Below are 12,036 nucleotides of genomic sequence, written 5' to 3'. Positions count from 1 at the left end.
CAAGATTAACTGGCACACTTTGCAGTGTAGAGCCCTGGATCAAACCATTGTACAGCACTGTCAGACATGGGTGGAGGTGGTACCTGCAGAGCTCCCCCGGGTTCTCCCCAGCTTCATTTTGAATGATATTTCCCATGGAAAGACCCATGTGGAACCCACATCCCGCCCCAATATCGCTAATGAGGTCCAATGCCTTCAGTTTACACATGAGTTAGGGCTCAGCAACTATTCACTGAGACTTAATTAATAATATATTTAATATAATGGGGAATATAAACTCAAAGTGGTGGAGCTCCCTGAACAGGCAATGGATAAGAGCAGAGGTCCCCAATAGTGATGAGTGATTTTTTTCACCAGGCATGGAGTCACAGCGAATTTCCGCATTTGCAAATTGTTTCGCGAAACTTCCGTGAAAATTCACTGCAGAAAAATTGGTTGCGCAGAATTTTTTTTGTTGCACGTCAAATTGGGCTCGTTCGCGTCAAAAGAAAGGGCACGCCCACGCCAAAAAAAGGTGCAGGCAACAAAAAAATCACGAGACAAATGCGTTTCGCAAATTTTTTGCCGTTTCGGGAATTTTCTTGCCATTTTGCGAATTTTATGGCGAAGTGAAACAGGACAGATTCATTCATCACTAGTCCCCAACCTTTTGTTATCTACAATCAAGTGTAGAAAGTCTGGGGGAGCCACATAATTATGAATAAGGGTTTAATAAGGGCTGTAATTGACTATATTGTAGCTCATGTGGACTACCAGCCTGCAGCAGTCTCAGTTTGGCAGAAAAGTTGTGTTTTTGTGCCTTCGAGACTTGACTCAAAGCCAGAATGAGCACCTACTTTGAGGCCAATAGCTAAGGGATGAGCATAATGTTTCTCGGAGCCGCTGGTTGGTTACCACTTGGGTAGAGGGATCCAGTGCTGGCAGTCTGCAGGTACTGATCTATTGTACATTATTGGGCATTATGCCCCTATATTCATATTCCCAATGTGTTTTAGAAAACATTTGTCATATATTCTAAAAGGTTTCCCGCTACCTTCTTAGCAGCTGCCCGTTGGCCCCTGGGGTGAGTAAGTGCCTAGTACTGCCTAGTCAGCGGCAATCAAAATAATCTTTCTTAGTTGCCCTTGATATGTAGAAATGTTTGTTTAGTGGCTTGTTTGCTTGGTTTGATTTCATGTCACGCCTCATTGCAGCTCCTAAAGGCCCGGGACAGTATCACACTGAAATCCCTGTTTCCATCCAGAGACAAAACTGTCTTGGGTTCTGATTCAATGCCCCCTTGTATGACTTTGTTTTTCATTTGAAAGCAGAAAATGAAACAATGCCGTGATTGTGTTGCCAAGAACAAAAAAAGCACCATGATGTTATTGTCACTTATCAAAGAAAAAAAAGGATTCTTCCTTCTATTTATAGAGGATAATTATTTTATTCTTGTAACTTTTATTTTTGCATTCCTAATTCCACCATTGACAATGGCCATGTTATCACAAAGTCAAGATAACTGCCTGGTTCCCATTTAGTGGGACTTTCTAATGGGTTTTTTTCAAAATCTGTCCAAATAATTTTCTTGACTCATGGATGTGATGATCAGGCAAATGCAAGTCATGTACAGTAAGTACTGCATTATTTTGCCAAAATGGCATAAGCCAAGCCATTTACTGGATACAATTAGTCGCGTGAAACCCATTAAGTGGTTGATTAGAAAAAGGAGCCAGGGTCAGACTGGCCAGTACCAGAGGATCTCCAGATGGACCCAAGCCATGGAGAACCCCTGACAGTTCTTTCTTGTTTCCACCATAGGCTTATATAGTACCTATAACATTTAGTGCCATCAATAGCCAATTTTTGTTGGTGTGTCCAAGTGGGCCCTAAGATTTTTGGAAATCTGGCCAAACTATTTTGATGTATCTGATGACCATACAAATTTAAAATCATGGTCAGATCTCTGGCAGTGAAAGATCAAAATTGCCCATAGTCTGGTCTAACAATTGATAACCCTAATGGGCACCAACACTGAAATGGGTGGGACTAGAAGCTACCAGTTCCTTAATAAGAATGGGCTTAAGACAAAATTAAACAAAGTCCATGCAATAGATACAGCAACGAAATACATGGGCTAAATTCAAATAAATTAAAGTTCTACGTCCAAACTATATAATGTATGCTTTCTCTTTGCCATTGTTCTAATATCGGATACATTTCTCACAAATCATTCTCCCAATGGTGCATCATGGAGCATCAAGAGTGGATTGTTGTCCTATTTTTGTCCCAGGGCCAGTATCATTGGATGTGTTAATATAGTTCAATATTCCTCCCCTGTCTCAGTTGGGTTTGGAAGACTCCATTATGTGAAAACCCTTTCAAAGATGTGTAATTCCAAGAAGCAAGAGAATCTATAAAATCAGAACATTTTATTGTGACAGTAGGACGCAACAAGTGCTTTTAACAACAATAGTTATCAGCTCTTCCAAGACCTGAGATGGGGCAAAAAGTCTGTATAGTGGCTGGCTCATCTCTCTTGCCTCTTGTTTAATCCTCACTGAGTTTGGTTACAACATGCTGTTAAGTTTACCTGTATGGCCAAGGGCACGTGTCATTACTCTGCGTTTTGACCACTGCATTTATTTTTGGGTGTTTTAATGTCAATTGATAGGTTTGAGTTATCATCAGGGAATAACAACTGTATTATCAGTATGTGATAATCAAACAAAGTGTTCACATTTATACCCATGTTTTACAGATAACTGAAGCTATGTGATACTTTATTTTACATCTTACCTGACTGTAGTTGTGAGTGATGTTATATGATAGAGTACTGCATTGGGTCAGGCACCCACTGAATAACTGAATACCCGCAGAGCGGTTGGGTTTCAGGTAGAAAGTCCCGTTATTTCTGACCGTGCAGGCACTCCATGGGTAACCCACCTGGGTACCTGGCTAAGGTGAGGGAATGGTCCCACCGTGCCCTGTGGATACCCCAAGTGTTTTTCCCTTACCCCACAGATTTGGTTCCAGAATTACATAATTTCTTGTATACAATAATGGCATTTCCAGTTTCACGGGTCCAGGGTTGGAAGGTAAGTTACCTTTATTCAGTCAGGGTCAGGTAGTAAGTCTGAGTAGGGGGGCATATTAGGTGGCGGGTGTGGGTCTGGTTGCGGGTCAGGGTCAGACATGGGTCTGCCTGACCGGACCTGTGCAGGGCCTTGTTACATTAATCCCTGCTTTTTATTGGAGTGATTTTTTTGCAGTCAAAACATAGGACAACCCAAAAGCCAAAAGCTAACATTTTTGCTTTATGATAGGCACATAACTAAAAATGCTCTGAATGGATCCCCTTTTTTGGATCCTGTTTGAGAAAATAACTCCTAGGAACTCCTAGACCCTCCTTTGGAGTATAACATGAGCCGTACCTAAGAAATGAAAAGGTCCTTCACACTAAACTTAATATTACTAAGTCCAGTTACATAGAGTTTAGGGAACTGTTCTAGTAAAGTACAGAGTCCAGGACAATAGATCAGTATCATCCAAAGCACTGAAAGTAGAGAAAGCATCAAACCTAATCAGTTATTCATGGAAGGCATACCCAACTGCTCTAGGATCTGGGAGACATGTATTTGTAAAAAGGACTCGTAAGGCCATAACATTTTGTTGTCTGTTTAGCTATCAGTTATAATGTTAACTTTATCAACCATAGCAAAGGTCCTGCCTGAATAGAACAAGATCCCCTTCTCATATTAAAACCATTCAAGGATCATCACAACCCTTGGGGGCTGCTGTTGCCAGCCAGTGGGCTAACAATGAAAGATGGCAAGACTGAAATCGTAAGCTGTCAGTAGAACATTTGCAAAAGCTTGGGCCATACAGCAATAGCAGTGTAAAATATAAATGAACTGATTTAGAGCTTATTTGAGATGAAGTGCAATGGGAAAATCAACAAATGAAGGTATACTAGCAATTTACTCTTCAGGTACTGTACCCAATGACACAGTTGTAAACTTAAACAATGTATTCTCCAGTATCTCCATTTGCCCACTTAACCTGTTCTGGGGGTCATTACAACTGCAACATCTTTAATTACCCAGGAATTCTTAACCTGTTTGTGGAGACTCCAAAATAGGTCCCCATGCTGTGAGTCCCCATAATTCCCTTCAATACAGAAACCACTCTTCCTACTACTGGATATAGTAATTAGAAATACTGTAGGTGTATAACTGTCTCTAAACCAATTTTTGGGTGGCAAAGCTGATTCCCCAGCAAAAATTGGGGGCCCCTGAGAAACCCTGTATTAACCATTCTGCAAAATCAGAAATTTGAAGAAGAAATAAAAAGTATGACTTTTTTTAAAGCTCTATTGAATTAATTATTAACAGACTGTGCACCGTTAATAAGGAGGCTAGAAGGGTTAAAGAATATATATATTTCCACTAGGGATTTTATAGATTCATCATAGACTCAAATTCATCAATTCTCTGCTTAGTGTTTCCTTTGCGGATCTTGCGGTAGGATACAGTATCGTATCGGGAGTAACTGTGCCTGAAGATATCTGGCCTGTTGGCACTATTCGGGGGTCCCTCGGATGGATCCTGCTGGCTGCCTGTTGGACTGAGTGAAAGGAAATATTTTGACCCATTTTCTTGCTCATCATAAAACGACTCCTTTCCATTTTCCTTGCTGTGCCCAGTGGAAGCCAATTCTTCTTCTTCTACTTCAATCATCTGGCAGGCTGAAAGCTTCTCTGCTTTCTCAGTTGGCAATAGGTCTGGTGTTTCTGGCTGTTGGCTCAATGGGCTACTGCAACGCTCAGCAAATTCTGTATCCCCAGGTTCTTCACCCATAGGGATATTGTCTTCCTCTGACTCTGTGGACAAAAGAGTTAATGTTGAACTGATTCCAGAATAGTCAGAACATTTACTGTATAGCTGCATTGTTTTCATACAGAAGCTCTATGGGCATAGATTTACCCACAGCAATGTGGTTAGTTGGGGTTGCCACCACCTTTTCTTTTTTCTTCGGGTTTGGGGGGCAGTCAGAGATAACACTTGGGGGTGGGTGATGATGCCATGGGGCGGGGAAATGGGCCGGCTAGGTAGGGTCATGGGTGTATGGGGCGTGGAAATTAGCGTGTGGGAGGGGAAATTGGGGTTTGTTGTTGGGAAATGGACAGGGCAGGGCACAGAGAGTCAGGGAAAAGAGGGATTTATAGGTAGGGTTGACAACCTTACAAATTTACTGCCAGGAATATTGCCAGTAAATTTGAAAAACTGACACTAGCCCTAGCTGGCGATTTGCTGGCTAGGCAGGTCAAATACTAGCTGGGTGGCAACCCTATGTTAAGTACAGGCTCATATGTATCTTGGTTTTATGGTGCCTCTCTGTACAGCAGTAGATCCCAAGCTACAGGGCCTGGAGCAATGGATGAGAGGCCCAACCTGATGGACAGTAAGGGGGACATTTGGGGAGAATAAATGCAGTTCTAGATTCCCCTGCAGAGTTAGCATGGAGGTCAAACTTGGGGACTTGGGGGTAAGTACTTGCTGTTCCTTATATTGTTGCAGCTATGGCTGATACAGCAGTGTTTTCATATATAAAACATTGTCATGAACAAAGGGGACCCTCACAAATGTTTTGACCTCCAAGAGGGGCTTGAACCAAAAAAGTGCAACAATCACTGCTGTACTAATTATAATGAAATCTAGTGAGTTGTGTCTACTATATACATTGCTATGGCCCTGTCTTTTTGTCTGTCTCTAGATCCTTCATGTCACATACCCCGGACTGTGAGGTTGCTCTTCCTTCTGGCTTTTCACTGAGATTCAAATAAAATAACTCATAGGATCAGATGGACTACAATTCCCTCCATTCTCTAATATATAATAAATGCTGGTACAGTGGTGTCTATACTCCAGCAATATCAGGAATGAATGCTTTTTAATAAAATGTCACTTTCTTAATGTAAGAAGACCATCCAATGAGAATCCTGCATGTTCTGTGTTCACCCAGAGCAGGACACACTGATATATATTTCCAAAACCTAAACAGTACTATGTCCACCCCTAGGAAGTTGTATTACAGACTAGCATTATCAAGCCAAATTCCACAATAATAACAAGGTAACATACTGTATCATTCTTATTGGAGAAATATTCTGCATCTGTAATTTAGCTTGGGATTCCTACTATGGAGAAGGACAGGGAGCAAAGTAGTCAGAAGCAGCAGGTTGACTCCTACAGTGTTTGTACTATGGTTTTTTTCAAATATATATATATATATATATATATATATCTGTGACTAAAAAAATATCAGATGTTCTTCCTTAAAACCAACAGTCTGAAACCAAAGCTGAAGAGATTTGAAGGAATTAAAACTGTTTGTTGCTTCCCCTCTCGGTGGTCTCTTCCTCATCCAACTCTGTTGCTAGGACATACATTCCCAGTGAAGGTCTCTGTACAGTTTTAAATCCTATCATGCAGAGCAGCCATGAGATACAAATGCACACAAGTGATAATACTTCAAGCCATTGGGGATCTAAATAGTAATTTATGAATTCTAGAGTAATGGATTTTGCTTAGGGCTTAAAACAACTATGTTCCAATAAGGGAAATGGAAAAAAACTGCATTCAGTTGAACTGAACCTTGTTTTTTATTTAACAGCAGTAATGGGTGCTGAGACCTGCTGAATAAGCCATTGAAGGAGCCCAACCAAATCTACGTTCAGGGCTGAATTGGCAGAAGGAGGCAGAATTTCTATTGTTTCTACCTCCATATCTGACAATTTAGCCGTGAACCGCAGTGGAGGGTGGGAACGAAAGATCATTATTGCTACGTGTATGGCCACCTTTACAGTCATAAGATGCCCACTGTACACTTTGATTGTAGTGGCTAGCACTGCTGTTTGGGGTCCTGAGTTCAATTCAATTCAAGGGTACTCTGATTTCCTCCCACCCTCCAAAACATACAGACCAGTTAACTGGCGTCTGATCGAACTTCACCTAATGAAGCAGTTTGGAACTTGCAATCTGTGGATTCAGGCAAATGCCAGAGGGGCTGCTGTACGATTCCATAGACACTCACTATTTATTGGGCTGGTAGAGGGCTGTTTGGGCCTCTGTGGCCTCAAAATGAAAGGGCCTATATTGAGAAAACCATTTCTAATTCTGTTTCTGGGGTCACTAACACTAGCAACAAGAAATATTGTATATCAGACATGTACCCATGATCATTTCCTTATAGTGAAGCCATTGTGATGTTTTATTATTATTATTATGGCCATGCATTTATAATGGCCAACACATTACAAATTCCAATATGTTATACCATATGTGCTGAACCTGTGCTAGTTTCTCCAGTTCATCCCTGTAGCTTCAAATCCAGTTGAACAGAATGCAAAAAAAATAGATCAAGACCTACTGTATATTTAGTGGATTCTGTTTTGGCCTCTATCCCCATGGGTACAGACCACCCCAGGGATAAATAGAACCTATTGTGCATGTTGCTCACCAACCCCTTGGGTGTTGCTCCCAGTGGCCTCAAAGTAGGTGCCATTTTTACATTTTTGGTTTGGGGGCAAGTTCTGGAAGCACAGAGACACAGTTTTACCCCAAGCAGAGCCTCCAGCAGGCCACATGGGCTACCAAATAGCCAATCACAGCCCTTATTTGCCATCCCCAAAGAACTTTTTTTCATGTCTGTGTGGCTCCAACACTTTTTTATATCTGAGTGTGGCCCATAAGATAATAAGGTTGGGGTCCCTGCATTAGAACACGGGGAAACACTTCAAGGTACATATTCTTAGGGTTCCTCCTCTTTCTTAAAGAAACTGAAGAAAAGGTTGTGTTATAAAAAGAATAGAGAGGGAAATAAGAATAAAATAAGCAGTTATTTTTCCTTACCCAATTCCAACCTGGGCTCCCCTGTTATCTCTTCTGCACCTTCTATACTGTGGGAAGTGCTGACTTCAGCCGGATCTCCAAGCTTTGTATTTTCTACTCCAATTTCCACTGCAGAAAGAAATAAAAACAGGATACAAAAAAAATCATCAGGATATAAAAAAAAATCCGTCATGCACTGACTTTAATTTGAGTTATTGCTGGGTTCGTTTGAGACTACAACACAACTTCTAATTAGTATTTATTTATGTAATTAGCAAATGTACCATCCTTGGCCTCCTCTTCCTTGTTATCCAGTCCTCGATTTTCCCACTGTGTCTGTTGCTGTTCACCAACTGGGTCTGTGGTTCCAGAGTCACATCCCAACGTTCCACACAGAATATCTTCCGCCGGCGCTGCCATTTCATCAATAATATCAGTTATCTGCACTTGCCTTACTTCTAATGGTAGATCTCCATTGTGTTCCGGAATCCATGTTTCATCCGCCATGGTTATTCCTTAGATAATAATGATGGTATCCCACCAAATTGTGCACTGAGAGAGTTGGTTGAACAGCCAGCCCTGGTCAGGACTAAGACAATAGGACTACAATAACATTGTGGGGGGGGGGCAAATCCTTAGTGATATTCCCTTTTCAGAGGTCCGTTCCTTTCTGCTTGGCGTTCCCTATGAATAGTGACACGCACATTTTCTTTCTTATAAATAAACAAGAGCAGTGAGCGAGCTGTCTGTGCAAGCTGACCATAAATGCTATGCATATTTCAGGCCAATGGTGACAGAGATATTGTATTCTTACAATAATGGGCCTTTGTGTACTGAACACAAACAGCCGCAATGATTGTTCTTTAATCTTTAATCCCGAGCGAGTGACCACATTTTGCAACAAAAAAAGATTAGAATCTACACTGGAGCATTTGTTTGGGTAATCCATGGGGAAAAAGTAATTAGCAAAGCTGGGCCCAGCTAATCATTTCTGCGCCATTCCCATCAAACTTGTGATCAAGGTCAGATGTTTTATATTTGATTCTTCTCTGAGAGAGATATTAAATGCTATTATTTTTGAGCAAACAGCAACAGCAACTGGGCACCACTGAGCCAAAAAGCTTTAAGGTACAGGTATAGGACGCGTTATCCAGAATGTCGGGACCAAGGGTATTCTGGATAAGGTGTCTTTCCGTAATTTGGATCTCCATACTTTGTCTACTAAAAAATCAATAAACCATTAATTAAACCCAGTAGGACTGTTTTGCATCCAATAAGGATTAATTATATCTTAGTTGGGATCAAGTACAGGTACTGTTTTATTATTACAGAGAAAAGGGAATCATTTAACCATGAAATAAACCCAATAGGGCTGTTCTGCCCCCAATAAGGGGTAATTATATCTTAGTTGGGATCAAGTACAGGTACTGTTTTATTATTACAGAGAAAAGGGAATCATTTAACCATGAAATAAACCCAATAGGGCTGTTCTGCCCCCAATAAGGGGTAATTATATCTTAGTTGGGATCAAGTTCAGGTACTGTTTTATTATTACAGAGAAAAGGGAATCATTTAACCATGAAATAAACCCAATAGGGCTGTTCTGCCCCCAATAAGGGGTAATTATGTTAATGTTAATTTGTTGCATCCGGACACCTATAGAGGTGTGCTTTTAAATATCTGAACAAACACAGATTATTTTTGCGATATTTTATTAGTATATTTCATAAATTTATGCATTCTATGAGTCACTGATAACTAACATGAGTAATTTGGCTGTTTGATTTGGTTTGTTGCTGTTCTGTCTTTCCCTTGCTCAGTTCTTGGAAAACTGTGCTTGAAGCTTCCAACTCCGGTGGCAGGAACAAAAAACATGGAGCCAGATTTACACAGATCAGCCAAGATTCTCATTGGAGGATTATTTTGCATTTTATTGCAGTTTATATACTGTACATATATAAACCTAATGGTGCAGCTCCTAGCATGCTTCAATAGTGTTGGACTACAGCTCCCAGCATGCTTCAATAGTGTTGGACTGCAGCTCCCAGCATGCTTCAACCCTTGACATCATCTTACAGTATTAAAAAAACACAAATAGAATTTCATCCCCTTCATCTTTGATGACAGACCCCTATCACTGTAATTGCAATTTCAGCAGTTGTAGGTCACGTCCTGATGCGCGGTGGGAATTCCGTAGCACCACATTGTGGGTAACTGCGTGCTATGAAAACTAATATTGTCTAAAACATTTCTATGCTCCTAAATACTGCAGACAGTTGCAAAACCAACTACACTTTCTGTATAGCACGTGTGTTTCCTTTTCAGTAGAGAGGTGCAAAGAATAGTTCTGGCATTATAGTCTCGGCCACATCCTGTTTTGAACAGTAGAACAGCACCAGTTTGTGGGGGTTTTACTCCATGGAATGAACAATTTACCAGCTAAAGTTAAAGCTGAAATAAATTAATTTCTTGTAAGGGTGTTGTAAGGGTGTATTAAGAAAAATAAATAATTCCCAACAATCCTGGTAAGGATTCCCCAGACCTACAACCAAGCAAAGTGGACTAGATCCAATATGTCACAGTAGCTTCTTGAAGAAGCTGCTCAGATGAGTAGTGAAACGTCTTCAATGATTACCCAGCAAGTCCAGTTGCTCTAGATTTGCTTCTACTGGATATCTTATTGGAAGTTTACATGTCCTTCAAAAGCCTTATGAGTTTTGTGCTGCATGGCGCTTAATCATTGGCTTGGTTATATGCCAGTAACTTGCCCCTGTTTTTGAAAATGGAGACACTTGCACAGATACTACCTTTGTAACAAAACAAGGGAACCAGGGAATGTGAATTAATATACAGTATCACATCTTTTCCATGGATGTATATCAGCTTGAGGTTTGGTATTCTGAATGTCTAATCCTTCAGCTCAACATGGAGGTGGGTGCACAGTACGCTGGCAGATGATATTGAATCATCGGCAGTGAGTCCTATCCAAGGCATGGGCTCCAATGCTCATGTGTCCAAGGCATCCGTCAACGGACAGCATGGGCGGGTAGGTCCACCTTCGCCGAAGCTAGGATTAGCCCCACCAGGTCGTTGGACTCCCCTTCGCAATGCATCTAGGGGGAGTCCTCGTCTACCCTGGGTTCTGCCAAAACTTCCCCAGATCATAAGTCTTGGCCTGGGGTCAAGCCGAAAGGACTATGACACCCATCCAGGGTGCACAAATCAAACACAAAAAAGGTGCTGAAGTGTGCGGGTGCAATGCCATTAATTGCCTTGTTAAGGCTCCAGCTCGCGGCCGGAAAGAAAAATGTGGGGGCAAAAGGGCAAAGGAAGTGAAGCATGATTAGGCAGAAGGAGCATGTGCAAAGCCCTTGACTAAAAATAAATCAGGCACTCTCCCTTATGGGAACACAGCTCCTCCGCTTTCATCAAGCTTCCTCTTGCCAACCTAATGCCCAGAGGACTAAGTGTTTCTCTTTCGATACCAAAAGGCAGAGAAGCGATGCACTGGCAGATGAGGAAGTCAAGAGTAGCTAAACTGGCTTTTTACTTCCTACAGTCCTGACAATTCTTGGGTAGGTGAGTACATGGCCACCTATAGAAGCAACGTTTTAATACTTAGAGGGCCCATCAACAGTGAATGGAGACTATTTGGAAATATATTTTGGCTTTGTGCTTTTAAATAATCCTGCGTTCAAGCCCAATTAAGGCGAGATTTAGGTTGAATTTATAAACTGTCCTTGGACTTATTATCCTAGCCTTATCTTCCAACCACATGGAAATCAATTTCAACAGAGCATTGACTGGTTTGCAGTTTAATTCAGACAAAAACCTGGTCTGCAATGCCTCCTATTAGCTGCTAAATAAGCCAAATTATACTGTTTGACTGTCTACAGCAGGAGTCCCCAAACTTTTTTACCCTTGAGCCGCATTCAAATGTAAAAACAGTTAGGGAGCAACAAAAGCAAATATGGGTTGTTATAATTATGAGGTGCCAAATATGAGTTGTGATTGGCAATTTGGTAGCCTCAATGTTAATTGGCAGCCTATAGAAGGCTCTGTTTGGCAGTACACCTGTTTTTATTCAACCACAACTTGCCCCCAAGTCAGGAATTCAAAAATAACTACCTGCTTTGAGGCCACTGAGAGCAACATCCAAGGGGCT

At 41.2% G+C, this 12,036-nt stretch overlaps 1 protein-coding gene across 1 annotated transcript; it reads right to left on the bottom strand.

The window, feature by feature from the left end:
• Window positions 1-2,396: 2,396 nt before the first annotated feature.
• Window positions 2,397-8,562, bottom strand: ermn (ermin). Its single transcript, XM_002933283.5, has 3 exons — window positions 8,156-8,562; window positions 7,893-8,000; window positions 2,397-4,861 (listed from the first exon to the last, which is right to left on the bottom strand). Exons 1-3 carry the CDS (start codon window positions 8,376-8,378, stop codon window positions 4,437-4,439), a joined length of 756 nt encoding a protein of 251 aa, XP_002933329.2. The 5' UTR covers window positions 8,379-8,562; the 3' UTR covers window positions 2,397-4,436.
• Window positions 8,563-12,036: the final 3,474 nt, after the last annotated feature.

This window comes from Xenopus tropicalis, chromosome 9 (assembly GCF_000004195.4).
Source record: "Xenopus tropicalis strain Nigerian chromosome 9, UCB_Xtro_10.0, whole genome shotgun sequence".
Taxonomy (NCBI): Eukaryota; Metazoa; Chordata; class Amphibia; order Anura; family Pipidae; genus Xenopus; species Xenopus tropicalis.
This window is presented reverse-complemented; position numbering and strand designations above follow the sequence as displayed.

Bases quoted from the DNA above. Each gene is read 5' to 3' on its own strand.
- ermn (XM_002933283.5), bottom strand. From the start codon at position 8,378: ATGGCGGATGAAACATGGATTCCGGAACACAATGGAGATCTACCATTA. The intron at 8,001-8,155 runs GTACATTTGCTA...TTCTTTCTGCAG, and splicing joins GGAAGAGGAGGCCAAGGATG to TGGAAATTGGAGTAGAAAAT. The intron at 4,862-7,892 runs GTAAGGAAAAAT...TTTTGTCCACAG, and splicing joins GGAGCCCAGGTTGGAATTGG to AGTCAGAGGAAGACAATATC.